Source organism: Sander vitreus, chromosome 21 (assembly GCF_031162955.1).
Source record: "Sander vitreus isolate 19-12246 chromosome 21, sanVit1, whole genome shotgun sequence".
Taxonomy (NCBI): domain Eukaryota; kingdom Metazoa; phylum Chordata; class Actinopteri; order Perciformes; family Percidae; genus Sander; species Sander vitreus.
Window position 1 is genome coordinate 23,104,174 of NC_135875.1, and position 20,644 is coordinate 23,124,817.

Genomic DNA, 20,644 nt, shown 5'->3' on the forward strand with positions numbered 1-20,644 from the left:
TCTAAGACTATGGCTTGGCAATGAATCTTGTCCAGACATACAAAAAAGCCTCTTGGAGCCACCCCCTAAACCCATTTTCAGGGGTTGTACTTTAACAAACTTCTCTTACAGATTTAACCCGATTGACTTCAAAATTGGTCCGTATAATCTACGCATAATTCGACGTTGGCGAAGCTAAATAGTGAAGGTTTTTAGTGCACGCCAAACATTGTGGGTGGGTCCTGGCCTGAAGACATCTACATGTCAATATTGAGATATAATCATAGCGCACCCTAATGGCAAAAGAAAGTTACAGTCATTACACTTTGATGTCCTCTACCTAATGGGTTTACCAGATCCATCTCAAAAGTATTCAGGAAATCCTTAAGACCTTGATGATGCTTCAATTTGAAGATTGTGATTTTTTTGGTCGAAGGGCATCGCTATGGCGGCACGGTGAACAGCGATGTTACATCATGAAACAGAAAGTTGTTGTAACTCAAATGTACATTGTCCGATCTGCTCCAAATCTTTCATACATGATGCTAGTCTAGGCCTAAAGTGAATCACAGAGTCTCAGGCCTAATTATGGTAAATTGGCTCAAAAGCGCCCCCAACTAAATTTCAAAGAACTAGCCCCTGTGATGTGTTTCACCTAGACTGAGATTTTGTATGCATATGTATCATGTCTAAACTTACAAAGAAGCCTCTTGGAGCTATATGCTAAATCTCACAGAATGTCAGCTATATTAATCTTAAAGTAATCTTTAAAATCTTAAAAAATTGTCAGTATAACCAAAAGACCTTGGTGGAGCATAATTGTGAAGTTTTTTTCGTTTTCATCATACTGTGTGGGCAGAGCAGGGCGGAGATTTTGATGTTTCCTAAAAACAGGAAGTTGCAGTCCCCTAGCTTTGATATCTTCTTCCTAGCTGGTTGACCAGATCCATTTCAAAAGTGTTTAGGAAAGCCTTAAGAAGTTGATGATGCTTCAATTTGAATATTGTGACTTTTTGAGCTATGAGATTTGGTATGCATATGTATAATCCATACAATCCATAATGTCCAAATTTACACAAAAAAGCCTCTTGGAGCAATACCCCAAACCCAACAGGATGTCAGCTATATTAATATTAATGTGCAAATTATGAATGATTTTGACCATTTGCAGGCTCCTTTAACATATGCTCCTATACATTCAACCCGATTTGACTTCAAAATGTGTCAGTACAATCTAAAGATGTTGCCAAAGCTAAATTGCAAATCTTTTGCACTTGCATCCAACGTTGTGGGTGTGGCTAGGTGTCAAATTACCATATAACGGCTTAAAGCAGGTAGTTGTTTCTAACTGGAGTGTCCATTGTCCAATCTGCCCCAAATTTGTTATGCTTAACAAATTTAGAGAACAGGCCTGAGAGCATGTACAAGTCAATAATGAGTTATAGTCACAGCATGAAGCCTTGACGAAAATCCTTCGGTTTACCTGAATTGTAATTGTGAAACTGAATGTTTTAGATGTGTCTCTATATTGTCACACCGGTCTGAATCGAAAAGCTTATTAGTTTGTGTCCTAGCTTAACATGCCACTGTTTATGCTTTGTGCATTAGAGACACAGGTTTCTTAGAGTAGCTGTAGCTCAACAAGATTGATAGATGTTTTCAGAGTGAGAGGTTAGGAGTTCAAATCCCCTACGTACCACTCACCAACCCTCACTTAAATAAAGAAGAAAAGATGCTACTTACACTTACCACTTACCATTCTGATACGTCTGCTAGTCTCCGATTTTGGTGCTCAACAGACTCTTCTTAGGCAGACATTCTTAAGCAGTGTCCTCGTTTAGGATCCTAGTGGGTAAAAGCTCCCCATGAACCTTTCAGTGCTGGACTTGTGTATCCGGAGCATCTTCCCGACCTCAACAGGAGGAAAGGCTGTTACCTGGGTGGAATAGATGTGTAATGATAATGTAAATATCATTTAGGGTAGGGCACCGCCTATTTTATCATCAGCAAACTTGATGATGGTGTTAGAGTCGAAAGAGGCTACATATAAGTGTGTGTACAGGGAGCAGGAGACTTAAAACACAGCCCTGGAGTGTTAATGATGAGGGTGGAATAGGGGGGTCCGCCTACCCAAACCACCTGGGGTCTGCCTCTCAGGAAGTCAAGGATCCACATGCACAGTGAGGTGTTTAATTCCAGGTCCTTGAGCTTTGTGACAAGCCTGGAGGGAACTATGGTGTTAAACGCTGAACTGTAATTAATGAACAGCAATCTCACATAGGTTCCGTTTTTTTCCAGGTGAGATAGGGTGGTTTGGCATCTCCCGTTTATCGTTTGGGACATTTGGAACAGTTTAGCCTGCTCCAGGGTGTCAAAGTGATGATCCACGCCCTTAAGGGTGATACGAAGGCAGGCGGGGTAGATCATCCCGAACCGTACACCTTTTCGAAAGAACAGGGACTTCACCTTGTTGAAAGCAGCTGCCTCTTGGCCAAGGTAGCACTGAAATCATCGCATAAATCCTTGTACAACTTTATGCCGTGACCCCGATACTTGATATTGAGGTGCTCTTTTGCCCACAGCAACGGTCTCTCTTTTTTTAATGTAGAAAAAAAAAAGGCCGGGATCCCTGGCGGGGCTTGGGCCCGAGGCTATGGTGGGCCTGGTCCAGCTGGAAGGGGGAGTTGAGGAGCACATCTCCGGCTACATCCTTAAAAAAATCCGGCATAACCAGCCTAAGATTTTTGCCTTCAATTTCCTCGGTAAAGACAAACCATTTCCAAGTTTTGACGCTTAAAACATCCGATCAGGTCTTCCACGAGGCTTGTAGCCTGCTGTTGTCGTACGTCATGGAGGTCAGCTTGGACCGTAGTTCCACCAATTCTTGCTCCAGACTTGTGATGTTATCCGAGTGAGTCAAAAGGGCCGTTTCCATCTCCGAGATAGTAGAAGTATGTTTGGTCACCGTGGTAGTGATAGCTTCAAGCAACGTCTGTATAGGGGCGAGGGCCACGTTCAGAGAGGCCGTCAATTCGGCAGCCGTGTTTTTCTGGGATTTTTCAAGCTCAATAACGACCATCTCCAATGTAAAAGAAGAAGAAGCAGTTGCCATTTTGCTAGTTTCAGCTGCAGCAGCGAAGCACCATTTTCATAAATAAAACAAAAACTCACTCAAAAAAGTAAGCTGTGACACAAAAAAAAGATCAAAGTAGTAGCAAAGCAAGAATTAGGGAAATTATACAGGAGGCAGCCACTGCACGTCTTTCTACTACATAGTTCAAACGGAAGTCCTCTGGTAACAATAACTTTGGCAAGACAAAAAATTAATTGAGTAATTTTATGGGGCAGTATAAGTAGTGTTAAAATGTTTACAACAATTTACCCATTCCTATCTTTCCATGCAGGTGATGTTCTGACAGAGTTCTTTAGGCTCTGCTGTAGGAAGGAGTCTACAGAAGAGATTCTGGGAAGAGGATTGGCTGAAGAGGAGGTCAAAGGTCAGGTTACTGGCTGTACTGTTTAACACTGGAATGGATGGCATTGTTTCTCAATGTAATGTCACTAGGCAAATCGTAGTCTAAAGCATGGAGTCTACTACCTCATCCACTGTGTGAAATGTTTACATAGAGCCTTGCTGATCTCCACAATTCAAAAAAGTCCCACGAGATCTCGCCAGATTAAAACGTGATGAGATTTCTAGTAAAAAGTGTCTTGTGATGTCAGTACACAAGTGCAGAGCAGCAGCCTCGAAATTAGGATAGAAGATCCCCCGCCTGTTCTCCAAAGTTGACTCTGAGTTTACGTTTGCAGAGCGATAGCAGAAGAAAAAAGCTGCCTGTAGAACCCAGCGTTAGAACGTTAGTGAGCTGGGTGTCTCATCCCACCCCTACTAAAAAGTGTTGTTCCCTCTGAGATACAATATACAAATACATACTTTATACAGTATTAAATATTAGATGGTAACTGCTTAGTGTGATTGTAACAGCTGCTGTTTTTTTTCCTGCAGAAAATAGTGACATCAGCTCTGCTTTATCGAAGCTGACAGAGCCAGCAGCAACAGTGCCGATCGCCAAACTGTCTGTCTCCAGTATGGTGCACAGTGCCCGAAAGCACATCCGACGCCACAGACGCATTGATGAATCTCCACTCAACACGGATGTACTCAGTTCTATCCTTCTGGTAACGGTTATTCATGCTGACTGTTTTATATGGATATTATCAAAGAAAACAATTATGACAATTCATAGCCCCATTCAGCGTGGGCAGTAGTCACTGCCGTTAATGGTACTGGTGGAGATTTCTGCACGCAAAGGGGATAAAGAGTGAACCTGCGCCTGAGCCAAACTCCGCTCCATGTCTGATTCACTTCATGTTCACTCGACAACAGAGCTTTCACATATATAGTGAATGACACTGATTAACATTTCTTCCATCTGGCTCTAAATACATGACTTTAAAATGGTGTCTGACATAGTAGCCTAAAAAGGTGTGTGTGTGCAATTGACTTGGACAGTGATGCATTGTTTTTATGTAAATGGTTAATTGAATTGCCTTTTGTGTGTTAAAGTGTTTGTGTTATTTTCTTGCATGTCTCAGTATCTCTTCCCAGATGCTGCTGTGGAAAAGTCATCAGAGAATAGCAAGAGTAAAACTGCACAGTCAAGCAACTGTGGGAAAGCCGAACAAAATAAAAACTCTTACGATGTATGTTTGCCCCTTCACCACTTACACACTGTGACAATTTCACTGGGTTGCTAGCCAGGTGACATCTAACCCGCAATTTCCACCAACTGCGGAACGGCTGCAGATCTGCTCCGGAACGGCGGCAGAGTCAATAGGTTTCCATTAAAGTCAATGTGTGTATTTTCACTGACTGCGGAACGGCTGCAGAATGGCTGCGGAACGGCTGCGTTCCAGCTCCGGCGATCAGCAGCCCTCCAGAGCAGAAATGCAGAGCTTCTATTTTTGCCGGATGCCGGAGAGCTCCGCAGCAATTCAGCACAGGGCAGATTGTGCAGGACAGGAAGTCGAGCACAGAAACAAAATAAAACATCCGGTTAATTTTCAAAATAAAATACACTGTGCTCGCAACGGATCATATTTCAGCAGGGCAGCACAGAGTTGTTTCCCCTCTACTCCTCTGGATGGAAACAAACTGTTGTTTTGTGGTTCTGTTTATAGAAACCACATCCTGTTATATCGCGCGATCATACATGAATTTGCGAGGTCCTCGTGACTTCAGCTGTCAGTCAAGGCCGCAGCCGTTCCGCAACAAATCCGGACCTGGTGGGTATTGAAGGACGGCGGAGCCGTTCCGCAGTTGGTGGAAATTGCGGGTAAGGTTCACTAGTCAGTTTTTTTAGAGTCAATGATGCATGTTTTAAAAGAAATTGTACATGTAACAAACACGTTCAAACACTGCAGAACCATTAAAAATAACTACAACCATTGCAGAACCATTAAAATCTTCAAACAATGGAAAATATAATTGCACAAAAAAATTACAAGATATAATGCAAACCTTTGGAAAAGCATTTCTCGACACAATGACTATTGTATACAGTACAATATTTCAGTCATAATTCTGTTCTTAAAAAAAGGTGCCAGGATGCCACTGTGCATTCACTTAGTTGCATTCTTTGTGGTTAGTCAGTATGAGTGAAAAGTAAGTAGTAGTAGTAAGTATTTCCCTACATTTGATTCCTGTTCTAATTGTGTATGTGTGTGTGTGTGTGTGTGTGTGTGTGTGTGTGTGTGTGCGTGTGCGTGTGCGCCCCCATGCTTTATATCCCCCTGTGTCCAGAACCTTTTCCTCCAGCTGAAATCAGCACCCAGTGACAGTTTGACCTACCGGCTGGCACTGTGTGCGTGTCTGGTCAACTACAACCATGGCGGGCTGCGTGCTGTTGCCCACCTCTGGCAGGAGTTTGTCTTAGAGTTGCGCTATCGCTGGGAAAACAACTACCTCATCTATGGGTGGGTACGAAACACACTTGGCTTGCTCTTAGGCTTATTTGAAAAGGGCTATAGGCATAGCATTTATAGGCATATGGTTTAAGATCTGCATCTAAAAAAAAACTAGTTTGTACCTTGTCCTATTGTCCAAGAAGAAATGTCATTTTTGTGATGTTAGCACATCTTGTGTAGTTTATTATTTACACATTTCATCACTACCTATTTCTAGTATTTCAATCACTGATAAAATACCGAAATCCAAGTGTAAATATGTTTAAGAGGCAATGTTACTATTTTTGCAAGGCTGCAATAGTTGAATCAGTTCAAGAAGTAGTTCATGTAGTTGTTTAATCTATTAATACAGTCATGTTCACTCCTATCCACCTCATCTTCTCTGTATGTTTCCTAATCTTCAGACTGGCTGGTGGACCTCCTGATCTTCGCTGTTGTCTTTTGCATCAAAAGCTCCAGGTAGCCATTTATACAAAATGCATCCAGTGTGTTTGAGCCAAAAGGAAAAATCTAATTATTTAAAAATAGACAAGACAAGTAAATCAGTAGCCATTGTTGGTCATTCCCAGTGGGAAAACATGACACTAAGAGAAAAAACAATCATAGTTAAGGCCAAGGTTTTACTTTTTCAACTTTTTTCTAATTATTTTATACAATAGTTATCCATGTTAATGCAACAATTACCATTGACAATATTTATTAGAGCCCGGGCACCAACAGCGTCGGTGAAGGCCCTTTTGAAACTTCGCCAACGCTCCATTTATTTCCCCCCCCCCAATTAATCACATTTTTGAGGGGCTTAACATGCTTGAAAACTCACCAAAATTTGCACATGCATCAGGCTTGTTGTTGTAACTTAAGTGTACATTTTTCAGTCTGCCCAAAATTTCTCATGATTCTTTAGAGTCTGAGTTAGAGGACATCTACTTGCCAATATTGACTCATAGTCATAGCGCCACCTGCTGCCAACAGGAAGTACGTCTGAAATTCAAGGTGCTATACTTGAACAAACTCCTCCTAGAGATTTCATCAGATCTACTTCAAAATTTGCCTGTGCCATCTCAAGATCTTAACGATGAAAAGTTATTAAAAGCTTCAGTGTTTGTACTTAAACCGCGCCCCTTTCATAACTAATGACCGCTTGATATAAGCTGTGTTCGAAACCGGTCCCTTATTCACTCACTCACTATTCCCTATATAGTGTTTATTATTATTTATTATAATAGTGAACTATATAGAGAACGACCAAACGAGATTTCAGATACTCACTGAAAACACATCGTTGGGTGACTTGCGTCAGGAGATGCACCCGTTGTTTGTGTGACGGAGGCAGTCGCGACTAGCGTCATGTAAACAAACCGAAACAAAATTCTTCTAATACGTCCCTGAAACAAACTGAGCACCCAGGTACAAAGTAAAAGGTTGTATACATGTATATGTTGCTTGTTACATTGCCACTGTGTAGAAATGAAACTCCACTCCATTTTCAGTTTTTTCGCGGTGACTTCTGCTTCTTCTTTTCCTCTGGGAAAACACAGCCGCCTTGCATTGTGGTGTAAGGGAGTGAGTCTGGCGTAGGGTACATCTTATGTACACTCAAATTAGCAGTGCATTGTGGGTATTTTATAGTGGACTGAAATTAACCGCGGAGAATTCGAACACCACTACAAAATGGCGAACACACTATATAGCGCACTATTTCCTTGATAGGGAACGGTTTCGAACACAGCTATAGACTCTTGTTTGAGGTATCATTGAACTCAGCAAAGAGTTCCTGTTTCTGGTGACAGTTTGCCCCACTCCCTAGGCTTTAGCCACACCCTCTTACATAACTAATGACCTGTTTGACATACTCTTGTGTGAGATATCATTGCGCTCAGCAGAGAGTTCTTTTTTTATTGGTGGTGGTTTGCCCCGCCCCTATGCGTTAGCCATGCGCCTTTCATAGCTCATGATGTAGACACTTGTGTAAGGTATCATCTGCTTAACAGAGAGTTCATTTTTTATTGACGGTTTGCCCCACCGTACAACATTTGCAATACACCACTTCTATTGCTGCACGCTCCATGCAACAACAAAAAAATGGGGGGGGGGGGTCTGGTCCAGCCACAGTTTTATAATAAACCGAAAATATTTTTACATCTCGTGTGTTCTGTGCTAATGCTTCATACGCGCACACTCACACACAGACATGCTAGGAGACATGGGTTGCAGTCAAATAGTCAAATTTGTTTAGAAAGGTTCCTAACTGAGTGAATTGACCCAGAAGTACTGTAGCTAAGTGGCTGCCATGGTAAGAGCCGTTTGAATTGTCTAAGTGATAAGGAAAGAATGGGCTTTTTTACAAAAATGTATGGTGAGTTGCACATTTGCTTTGATGTTGTCTAGGGATGGGTACCGAACTCTGTACTTTTTTGTGAACTGACCGAATTACGTCGGTACTACCGAGGACCGATTCACTTTAAATCAAACCAAATTTCGGTACCTGAGAGCGCGTAAGCGCAAGCTTATCTGTCCTCTCTGCATATTGACAGAGAGCGGAGCTTCGACACACACACACACACACACACACACACACACACACACGCGCGCGTGCAGGGGTGCGGAAGGAGCAAACTCGAGCAAACTACGTTGGCTCTGCAGATTTGTTGAAGTCACAGTGAGTCACGGCAATGCCGATTAAAGTGGTTTCAAACTTCACACTGACAGCGTTTGATATTAATGGCAGGTCGAAAGCAGTCGCGGTGCTGTTGACGTTACACTTCCTCTCAGACAAGCAAGCACAACGGTGGTTTCTATGCCCTGGGGACTGACTGACAGGCTGAGGCTGTAAGGCAAGATAACTTTATTTCTATAGCACCTTTAGGCAACAAGGCAATTCAAAGTGCTTTGCATGAAACATTAAAGAGCAATTAAAAACGGTCATGATGAAAATACAACAGGCTAAAAAAGAGTAATATTCAAATACAAGAATAAAAGTTACAGCGAGTAAGAAATTAATAATTATTCAATTTAATAGGTTGTAGGGACAGGTTTGGGAGGAGAGGGAGGGGTTTTATTTGTATTTGTTTAATTTCATTAGTGTAAAATATTCTAAATAAATAACAATGTTCTAAGTAAATAGGATAAATAGGTTTGGAATTATTTTTACAACTGAAATAATTTTTTCTGTAATTACAGAGGGAAAGTACAGAAAAAGGTACTGTTGGGTACCGGAACCGAATTTCAGGTACCTGTATCGGTACCAATAAAAATGTGAACGGTACCTAACCCTAATGTTGTCGGATTTGAGAAGCTGCAGTCTGACGTGACAGCCAGTTGGTGGCAGCCGGGATCGCTCGCTCGCCAGTTATGCTCACGCTGTCAGCTGGAAGTCTCTCAATAGACTCATAGACAAGTTTATTTCCTCAATCATTTGTTTAAATAACAAAACACAATTAACCATTATAAAATAATCAGCAACCTGTGGTTATCTGCCTTTCGGAGTTAAAGGGGTGATAGAATGCAAAACCGATTTTACCTTGTCATAGTTGAAAAACGACAGTTTGGTGGGTAAATAGGACATACATAGAACCTCAAAATCCCATTGACACACCTTTCCTCTGCAAATCTCACAATTTGAAACAGAGCTAAAAGTTGACGTCAACGCCTAGTCTTTGTCACGCCCCAACATTTGCATAGGCTACACCACAGCTTAGTTTTCTGAATCTAGCTAGGTCACGCAGATCTCCAGAGGTCCACTATTTAATTACTAAATCCACATTTTATGCGAGAAATCAATTATGTAGAGGTACATAGTTGCACACTCGCTGTGAGCTAGATGGATCTCCGTCGCAACCCTAAGCACGCGGAGCCCCATACCAGCGCAAAGTCACCGTTTCTGGGTTACTGGACTACCAAATGCCGAGGCCCTGACGGAGCTCCAGGGCCTGCAGCTAGCCGCGATCTTTACCCATAGGATTGAAGGGACACCAGCAGCTAACAAAACCCCTCAAATTCACAAAAATGCATAAAATTGAAATCGGACACAAGCGTTAGCTTTGTAAGACCTTAGGGTAGCTGTTATACAAGCGGCGTGACGAAATTCAAACTGTTAATATACTTTAGTTATGCTGGCAACAGGCCAGCTCCGCGGAGCGCCAAGCCCTGGTTGTCCAGTAACCCAGAAACGGTGACTTTCTCCTGGGTATGGAGCGCAGCAGGGCTGCCGCTGTCTCGTCAGACTGTGTGGACCTCCTGAAGTCCGACACGTCTTACCAAATTTGCAATTAGCCATCAATTTTAGTAAAACTGCCCACATTTGAGCTTTATATAATTGATTTCTCGCATAATAAAGTCTCAGAAGTGAATTTAGTAACGAAACATTGCAGTGTCTGAAATATGAGACCTGCTGTCTCGTCTCCAATGTATCTGTATGTGGTTCCTTAACCAATCAGCGCGCAGCTCATCTAAATATTCATGAGCATACCATATTTGGAAGAAAAGCTCTCATTCCAAATAGGGCCAAAACACAGGGATGCATAAGGGCCCATAAAATAGCAACCGGGAAATTTTCAGCCCAATCAATGTTACATACCCTATTAGGAGACCTTGTGAGTGTGAAATACCCTATATAAGCATTCTATCATCCTTTAAAAAGCTCCAAAAGCGATTGCGATTTCTCTGAAAGAAAACTGAGCGGTGATGCATGGTGTCTGTAGCCTAACGTGGTCATACTCAGATTCTAGTCAGAATGTGAGTCTGAAACCGCTCCATTGGGCTGTGATTATGGGGCGTGTTCCAACCGAACCAGGAAAGAAAATGCCTCTGCATTCATTGGATAGATCTACAACCAATCAGAGCAACAGAACTCAACTGTCAACAGAACTCAACACTGTGTATCGTCTCCATAGCAACCACTCTTTGCACAATGCATTCGTTCTAACTTCCGACTTTCCGACTTGTTTGAAGCTGGATATATCATTTGTTGCATGTAAATATAAATGTGGATAACGTTAGTGATAGTGACATGCTTGCTACAGTTGCATTTCTAGAGATGAATCAGCGAAAACACGTTTTATTTCTCTGATTCACGGCTTTGTTCTAATGCCGCTGGGCGCTCTCTTTTCAGTCTCTCTCTATCTCTCTCCACCATATAACGCTACGTGCTTTCGGGCGGTTGTTGAGGCTCCGCTCCGTCTAAAACTCTGTCATTTCCTAAAGCTGTTTGTAACACAGAAATAAAATGGATTAATGATCATTTTATTCATATAGTTTATATCTGACTTTACCAGCTGACTTCTCTATTGGCCGTTGAAACAGGTGAAGTCTCTTACGTTCTAAAACCAGCCTCTGCCACTTGAACAGCAGTCGCAGCCACACCATCAGCTAGTTTATGACAGGCCGGTTGAGGATTTTAAAATGGATGCGCTGTCGATATCTTCTGTAACAGACGCGATGGTAGAATCTACACATCTCAATTCTCCCGCAGCAGCCACCTGTTTCATTTCAACCAAGCGCTCTTTGGTGACGTGGTTGATTCTGTTACTGTTGGTCATCTGTCCGACAATTTGATTGGTCCGAACAGATCTTGTTCGAGCATAATTGCTCCTCAACGGATCAAGTCCAGACCGAACTTCCCGACCTCGAATGTTGTGGGCGGGGCTAAGTTCGGCTGGCATCCAGGCTATGGTGTCTGTGGTCCCCATATTAAAATACCTAATACACTGTACATGGCCAGGAGACAGAGTCCAGTAGACAGGAGAGATGTAAACATATACAAATGCTCTCAGTTGTACTTAAGAAAGTGCCATTGTTATGATAAAACAGCGGCTCGTTATATTAGTCAACAAAGTCACCAACATGTTCGAAACCAGTCCTTCTCAAGCATATTGATCTAATCGAACGTGGAGTTCAAAGACACTTTTCTATTCCTACCGCAGACTCCAAAGCATTTATCATCTTTTTAATAGCATCCAACTTGTCCTTGTATCCTGCTCGCACCACCGCTGTCTCACCATCCTTCCCCCTGGGAAAGTGTGTGCCATGTCAGACGCTTGATTTTCTCCTCCCAGGTCTCCGCTGACTTGAAAACCTTAACTGGTAGTCCCTTTGCTACCATGTCCTTGGTCGCGTCCTCAGCCGAGCCGTACAGTCGGGTTTCGTCAGGAAAAAAGATTCCCAATCTGGCAGGTAATGGCGTCTGCAATCTTATTTCTTTCTCCCTCAGCACTTGTTTTGCCTCTGCGTATTCCTTGTGATTTTTCAGCACCTCCGGGGCATAGTCATGGTCTATGTTCACTCTTCTCTCTTTGAACTCAAAACCACGTTTCTGCCAAGCTGTCTTCACGATGTCCTCTTTGGTGCAGTGGTTGGCGAACTTGACAATTATCAACCTCTGCGGTGCGTCCTCTCAATATTTAGGTCAGCGGAGGTCAGGAGGCCTAGGTTTTCCTTCAGCAGCATTTCCACAAAGGATATCATAGATGTTGAATTTCCTTGTGCCCCTTCGCTGATACAGTGACTGTTATCTCTCCTGGATCGACCTTCCTGGTCGGTTAGCCTTGCTTCTAGGTGAGTCTGACGCTTTAGCGTCTCCAGTAGTGCACCCTCCACTCCCCGTATTCTCCCCTATTCGCTCCTGCCTTGTCGATTCTACTGTTCTGTTTATTTCTTCCTTAATGTCCTTCAGTGTGTTACTATCCTCTCTGCGAAAATCCCTCAGTTCTTGTAGAATCACGTCCGAGTTTGCCATGCTTTAGTTGTCGTCTAGCCTCTCCTTAGCCGACTGGCTAATGCTAGCGTTGCTGTCCTCCGCCTGAGGCTTCTCGCTCTCAGAATCTTGTCTAACATCAATACCTTGTTTCGGCTTTTTCTGCTGGATCCTAGGCATGTTATATGACCCTACGACTAATTTATATAACGTTAATGTTGTAACTGGCCATGTAACAGGGTCTTTAAAAAAAGGTTTTTGGCTTCTTCTATTACATGGAATTATCTGCGTATATTGTCTGCAGCGTGACACTTTGGTATAAACCCTGATTCGTCAGGGTGGACTATAACACTATAAAGTGTTCTAGGCGTAGTGCCAAGACTTTGGAGTAGAGCTTAAAATCCGTCCCAATGAGGCTGATGGGCCTGTAGTTTGAGCACTCCGTAGGACCTTTGCCCTTTTTGTGTATGACCGAAATTAGGGCAGTGTTGTTTGTAAAATGATAGGTCCTAATATGTCAAAGTATTGTAGAAGAAGTTCTGATGGAATTCCGTCCAACCCCGGTATTTTCCCTTTCTTAGTTGTTTTTAACGCTGATTTAAGTTCTTTTAACGTTATAGGTTGACCCAGTTCTTCTGCCTCCTCTGGGTCAAGAAGAGGCAGGTTTAGCTCGTTCAGGAACTTTTGGCACTGTGTCGGATGCGGTTTGCAGGAGGATTCATACAACTTTGAATAAAAGGATTGGAACGTGGCAGTGATATCTTTAGCAGCTCTGGATTCGCTTTGTTTTAATTTCAGAGCAAGCAATTTGCTTGGTTTGCAACCATTAAAATAGTAATTTTGCCTCACTCTGTGCATTATGAATTCAGCTCTCCTACTTAGCAAATCATTTAGCTCTGCTCGATTTGTGACTAAGAGTGTGTGTAGATTTAGAAAAACACATCTTTAGAGACTTCTCTAACGATTTACAACGTTCTTCCAACTCCGCAATCCTTGCCTCTCTTTTTTTTTTTTTTTTACACGATGGAGCCCTTGGTTTTGGTGTTGTCACTAGATGAGGCAGCAACCTTAAAGTATTTATTTTGTAGACGATTTACATCTCTTTTACGTAAATGTGACTCTTGATAAGTGCCACGTCTATGTTTTTCCTTCTTAAATAGTCCAGGAATTTAGCTCGTTTGAGCGGCCCATTTAGCCCCCTGATGTTGACTGAAAGGATTGAAAGCTCAGCCATCTTCAAAATTTACATGCATGTGTCTCGAGTACCCTACCGGATTTTGCTGACAAATCTGTAGCAAAGGGTGAACTGTTAGCTCTGAGCAAGGTGTGGCAAAAACGTAAAAAGTAAAATAAATCCCCTAACCCTCTGAGACCACAGACCTCCTCCCCTATTTGTAAGATGCGTGACCACATCAAATGCATAACAAATGCAAACACCTTCAAACAATTTCTGGACCAAGCTATGTGACAATAAGCAGACTATGAGCTGAACAGACCGTTACGGTTACGAAACTTACATAGCGCATCCTCAGGATTCATCATGTTCCCTTTTTTCCAGCCCAATTGAGTGTCCTCAAAAATATAGATTGTAGACTGAGTAGCCAGCATTCATCATTTCTTTCAGTCTGGTTAGATGTCCCTTCAACGGTTGGTTCCAAAACTTACACACAGTGTCCTCCAGTCAAACTCGGTACAGTGGCCCAAATACCGTTAGTCCACAGGAGCTTATTCCTCCAGTCGCGGCCCCGGCATCGAACGCAAAGTCCCACCGCCGCCCTCCGGTTCCATGCGGCGTGGGACGGTCCGTGCATGTAGCGCGTACTCCTCCTCTTCTAATTGCAGCCAGAAAACACCCAGCTCCGTGGCTGCAGCGAGGGCGAGCTCTCTCCTCCCGCGGGTCGCTCCCAGGGCAGCGCAGCAGATGAACGAGTCCGAGTTGCGTTCAGCGTGCAGCTCGTGTTGTATCCCTTCAGGCATCCGAAGCCGCTGGATTGTGAATGTGACGCAGTCAGATTGGTCCGGCTCACATACCATGATTTCCTGCATCTCAGGTTCTGCCTCAATGTGTTGCTGCGAGGCATTCATTTCGGCCAGCAGCGTCGAAGAAAAAGTAATAGACCTGGTTATTCAATGAAATACGGAGGCCAGTGTAGGAGCTCAGTCTCTTGCAACCATAGCGGGTGCTGGTCACGTGCTTCTTATCGCAATACTTTTTAAAATAACCTAATATTTTAAAAGAAATTTCAGTATTCTGGGCCCACAGCCCTCTGCTCTGAAGCCTGGCATCATTACACAGCTAGCATATGGTAATACCTTCCAGGAATTCACCTAGAACTCCCAAACAGCTACTATGTTAAGTTTGTTTAGAACCAGGCTTTATAGAACCGGGCAGTTAACTTAACTGAAGTTATGCAAAGGTTTTCTGGCAGGAACAAGCGCTAATGTCAGCTAGCGTTAGCTATAGGCTCTGTGCGAAAAACAACCGCTTATACCTCTTTCGCACTAATGTCCAGGGTTCAACCCTTCTTTTGTCATTTTAAACTAAGCCAGTCAACACAGGTTGATCCCCTGACAATTCAGATATGACCAGGGACACAACATGAGAGCAATGCAGTTACCTCACATGCTGAAAATGGGTGGGGGGTTTAAAACGTCATATTTAGTGGACAGCTGACAGTGTTTTGTACTTAAAGTCCACATTGTGCAGTATATATTATTACATCCCAATAATAAACACAGTTACGTATCTTTGACATTCAAAAATAACCCTAACCCTGCATCCCTCAGTACCTGCGGTACTGTAGAAAAACAAGTACCAGCACGTTTTGACATCAATTTGGTACTGATTCTCGTGACATCTCTAGATAATGTGTAGAAAATGAAATAATTAATGAGGGGCCAACTGTGCAAGCTGTGTGTACAATGACATTCTGTGCTTAAAAAAAAACTGGAAACTTTTCAACTTATAGTTTTTTGTTTTAGCAGTGGCACCACTCCCCCTCGTTCTTATTGTAATTGTTGTGTCCTGTCTAAATATAGCTGTAGGTAACATTAAAGTCTAAAGAAAACAACAAGCCATCAGTTTAACAGAGAAATCAGGACAGCAATGTTAGGTATTTCATGTCTGAATAGGGCGTATTTTCCTGCACAGATGCTGAACTGCTGCATCGAGAGGAAATGGGCCAGAGATGAAGCTCGCAAGGTGCTGGAGGGAAGCAAAGAGAGAGAGCGTAAGGTGTCTGGTGGCTGCCAGAATGGCCGCCCTGTACCACAGTCTGCAGCGTCACCAATAACTGCATCCACGTCAACAAGAGAAGTGTCTCCGGGGAAATCCTGGGACTCATGGAGCGACAGTGAGGATGAGTTCTTTGAGTGCCTGAGTGAGCAGGGGGAGATGGAGACTCCGCATCCTGAGGTAGAAAAGCATGGCAGTAAAAGTAAAGCAGAGGGTAGGCTGCATCCGTATAACAACATGACTCTACTCAACTCTACAGAGCCTCTCTATGTTCCTGTCACACAGGTAAGGATCTCTCTGGGTCTGTCTCTTTTACTCACTCACTTACACACATTCATGAGTTATTTATGAATACACATACATACAGTAGCACTAATTATTTCGGTCTTGTCATGTTACTGTTCTTTATTCCAAATATATATATATATATATTTATTGATCAGTTGTGTAGAGAGGACAGCGAGGTCATGATGTTTTATCGGTTGTTGCAGTAATTTTAAGCCGAGAAAGTGTCTGTCAGTCGGGGAGGGAGGACTGCGAGGTAATAGTGTTTTTAGCGACTGTTGCCATAATTTTAAACTGAGAAAGTTAGTTTGTTTTCCAGTTGTGTAGAGAGGACGGCGAGGTCATGATGTTTTAGTGGTTGTTGTTTAAACCAAGTTAGGGTGGTTGTCAGTCGGGTACAGAGTGCCGCCTGAGCAGAGGCTTTCATGACTGTCCAAGAAGCCAGCATCTAGCCTAACGTTACTTCGCTGTGTTGTGGAGTAATGTCTGGCTATGTAAGACTAGTGTCTAGCAACATTGATGCTGTGTTCACAACCTGGCAACCTCCGTCAACTTCGAGTCCGGGGAGGAGGGACCTGAGGAGACAACTCTCTCCAGTATTTTGAATTTGGACTGCAGTAACTATTTTAAAAGGTTGCTGTCAGTAATACATATTTGATACCTTTAATTTATGATAATCTAATTCATACATCTGCTCTCCCTAGTTTTTTGTTTAAGCTAAATGTTTACTGTTCATTTTATTTGTGTTTTTTCTCTAGGAGTACATATATTTTCTTTCTTTTCATAGCAAATTTCCTTTAGTAGATTTTTTAATTCTTTTTATTTTTGTGTATTTATTTTCCCCCTGATTTTCAATAAATGTTCCCTTGTTTATTTTATTCTTTTCTACATATATTTTTTTATTTGTATAAAATCAGAAAATTATGCATATTTATGTGTTTGCTGTATTATGTACACTAACTGCTCCCAAAACATCCCTGAGAAGCATCGTTATTTCCCAACACCTAGCGGTGTATGCTATGTAAGAAATTTGTGCCAAGTCTGTAACTCTGGAAGGTACCCACTTGATTTGCTTATTCCAGACTGCTTGACCTTCCAGACTGCTTGACCCTCATTAGCCTCAGTTGAACTTAAGAGAGCATTTTCACACAGAACGAGGATTGTGGATTTTGTCACTTAAATTGCTTTAGTGAGGGATCTCTTTGCAACCACTATGGAAAAGAGGAACAATTACAGCAACTAATACTATCAACTAACCTCTATCAGAGAAAATCTCCAAACGAAAGACATGCATTAGTAAAATAATAAATATTTGCGTACTGTGTCAAGTGCTACTCAGAACTTAATTCATCTTTGAATATGTATTTAAGTAAATTTATTCAGGCTTGTGAGGTATAGAAACTTTTCATGAGGCCACATTTAGAAAAGGCATTGGGGATTCATGCTCAAACCACAAATGAAGAAAAACTCCTGTGCAAATGAGGCATTGCTTTTTGTGAATTGAAATACATTGATGCTCCTGTGTGTATGTTTGATTTTTAGGAACCTGCTCCCATGACAGAGGATCTGTTAGAGGAGCAGTCTGAAGTACTGGCCAAACTAGGCACATCAGCTGAAGGTACCCACCTCCGTGCCCGGATGCAGAGTGCCTGTCTTCTCTCTGACATGGAGTCCTTTAAGGTGAGCCAGGCAGACATACACATATTTAATCCATACTTATCCATACATTTACAAGTCTATACTTGTTCACATCAATTTGGAGCTTTAATCCCTGGCTCCTCCTATTCTCAGGTTCTAGTGTCCTAAAAGGGATATTTCACCGCTGGAAAGCTGAAATTCAAATATATAAAAACGACATTATATAAAAACGACATACGAAACACATTATATGCTCCGTAAAGTTCAGCTAACACATACTAGCACTAGCGCTTGGTAGACTGTAAACAGAGTATAAACACAGTCCTACATTTGCGTGGAATGTAGAATGGTCTCATCTAACAGTCACAAAGTCCACCAGCGGTTAGCAGTTAGTTGGATACAAGCACCCCATTTCTGCAACAGTCCGTGTTAAAAAAAGCTACACTAGCTAGTCTTATCCGGTGACAGAGCAGTACTGTTCTTCAGCCATGTTTCCACAACAACAAAAACACAGCAGTCTCTGAACTCGCGTTGGGAGTTTCGTTGAAGTTGGATGTAGTCCAGTTTGTTGTCCAAAGAGAGACTTGCAAGCAGGATTGATGGGACAGGTTGCCGGCTAGCGTTAGCTTTCCACCTGGCTCATACTCCTGCGTATGAGCTAGGGACATCCTCCGTGTTTCACCGCTGAGGATACCCCCTTACCGGTTAGCATCATCGAGCAACACCGCAGGCTGATGTACTGGTCTCCGTAGCAGGCGAACACTGTAAAGTATTCCGGCTAGCAGCACCGCAGGCTGAGGTTCTGGTCTCCGTAGCAGGTGAAGCCTGGCACAGGTGGCTGGCTAGCGTTAGCTTTCCACCTAGCTCCAACTCCTACCCTTGTCCCGCTTTCCGCACACCGCTGAGGATGCCCCCTTACCAGCTAGCAATGTATCCCGGTGGTACATGTGTGCAGTAGTTTGAATGCACATAATTGTTGTTCTAAAATTTCCTTCGTGATGAATAAATCTGTTTCTGCTGAGAAGCTAAGCGATGATTCAAGATGGCTGACACTTGTTTTTACCTCGGCAATCTCCGGAAAAAGCCGACAGTCCAACCCGCTATGGGCTATGCGGAAGTACTGGCTGTAGTCCTTTGCCTCTGGAAAAATGTATACCGATGACGTAAAACGACGATTTTTGCATCATCGGTATAAATTTTTCCAGACCCACAATACAGAGATCTCTCCTCTCAGGGGGACATGAGGGAGGGAAGCACGGTCATTCAAAAATACTACCGTGTTTTTGCTGATACAAAGCTTAATGCTAAATCGGTGAAGTATCCCTTTTAAGCAAGACAAAGAACACAAAATTGCTCCAGCTTTGTGTTTATGGGAATGGACAAATGTATGCCACTTTGAAGTGTCTGCTAAATTAATGTAATGTAAATGTATTGTAATAACGTCCTTACAACAATTTAGAAAAAACTAAAAAGGGTCTCTCAAATGTTGTCAGTATGTAATCTCTGGGCCAGATTTACTGCAGCTTTTGTGTTTTTCAGGAGCAGATGTGACACATTATGCCCCAAACATATCAAACAGTCACAGCAAGTCAGTCACAGTTTGCATGTCATTAGTGTATATATGTTTTTGCACTGCTCCTTATTGCATATGCATTTAACGGAGGATCTAGCAGATATAGGAGGAGACATCTCATAGCTTTAAAACAGCTGTCTTAAACACAGAAGCATGAGAACAATGACTCAACAAATGGAAAAACGCTTCATCATGAAATCGTATTGTCGTTTGGATGTTGCAGAGGCATGAGATAAATAAATAGCAGAATACTGCAGACCCGAACAGTATCTGCAGATTTTCAGCGGTGATGATCTACAATGAAAACCACCAAAACATTTTTTTCCTATGGGTGATTATGTGTTAACATTGTGAGTTTTACTTTTATCTGTGTTATTTATTTAAAATGTGTGTGCATTCATCTTTCCAATGGTGAAATATCCCTTTAATATCCTACATAAACACCTGTTTGATCGATCTGCAGTGAAAAACAAAGATACTATCGTAAATTCAAATGAAGATATATTTGCGAAAAAAAAACCTCAAATGTTCTGTAATTATATTGGCATGTTATGGAATGTATTCTCATGATCATGGCTTAAAGTATTCCGGCACCGTGCCGGATCTCCGACGTGCGGCCATGAGGAAAAACTAAATTTGGGAACTTGCATGCGGTTTCATATTTTCAAGTCAATTGATTTCACCTACCAATCATATGAGAGGAACGCAGCTCTAACTAACATTACAAGCCTATCAGAAGCAGAGCAGGGCGGGTCCTGGCAACACAGAATGATTGAGATCCATACGTCACGTTAGCGTTGGCGGTGAAAGCATGGATGCCTGGGGATGATGTTCTACCCATAGATTAAGGACTCAAAAAGAAATGGCACTGGGCGTGGATAGAAGAAGTAGGTAAAGACGGCGAGCCTTTTGGCAGTTGGTGCCAGAAACTGAGAGAGCCTGGTGCTTGTTTCTGCACGTTTTGCTCGAGGAAGCTACTATATGCCAGCAACGGTAAGAAAGTGCTAGCTCGTCATGCGTTAGACCCCGGTCATAGAGCTGCCGACTGTGCACTCAAACTTACCATGACGTTGCTGGGAGCAACTGTTACAGCTGACACACCGTTGTCTATGACTGACCGTGTCTATGACTTAAAAATACGTTTGTGCACATTTATTGCGGAACATGACTTGTCATTCACTATTTTGCAGCCACTGGTCACACTGTGTAGAAAACTAGCAGAAGACAAAAAAGCGTTAACTAGCCTGTTGGTTTCAGACCAGCTACAGCCTCCTCT

General features: G+C 42.5%; 1 protein-coding gene across 2 annotated transcripts in view; it reads left to right on the forward strand.

The window, feature by feature from the left end:
* rab3gap1 (RAB3 GTPase activating protein subunit 1) overlaps positions 1 to 20,644 on the forward strand; it is a 96,013-nt gene that overhangs the window by 37,199 nt on the left and 38,170 nt on the right. For both annotated transcript variants that reach the window (XM_078279720.1, XM_078279721.1), the window contains exons 12-18: positions 3,384 to 3,476; positions 3,986 to 4,158; positions 4,576 to 4,683; positions 5,783 to 5,955; positions 6,351 to 6,405; positions 15,789 to 16,157; positions 17,700 to 17,837. In XM_078279720.1, the coding sequence (XP_078135846.1) occupies positions 3,384 to 3,476; positions 3,986 to 4,158; positions 4,576 to 4,683; positions 5,783 to 5,955; positions 6,351 to 6,405; positions 15,789 to 16,157; positions 17,700 to 17,837 (1,109 nt within the window). The remainder of the gene's footprint in view (positions 1 to 3,383; positions 3,477 to 3,985; positions 4,159 to 4,575; positions 4,684 to 5,782; positions 5,956 to 6,350; positions 6,406 to 15,788; positions 16,158 to 17,699; positions 17,838 to 20,644) is intronic.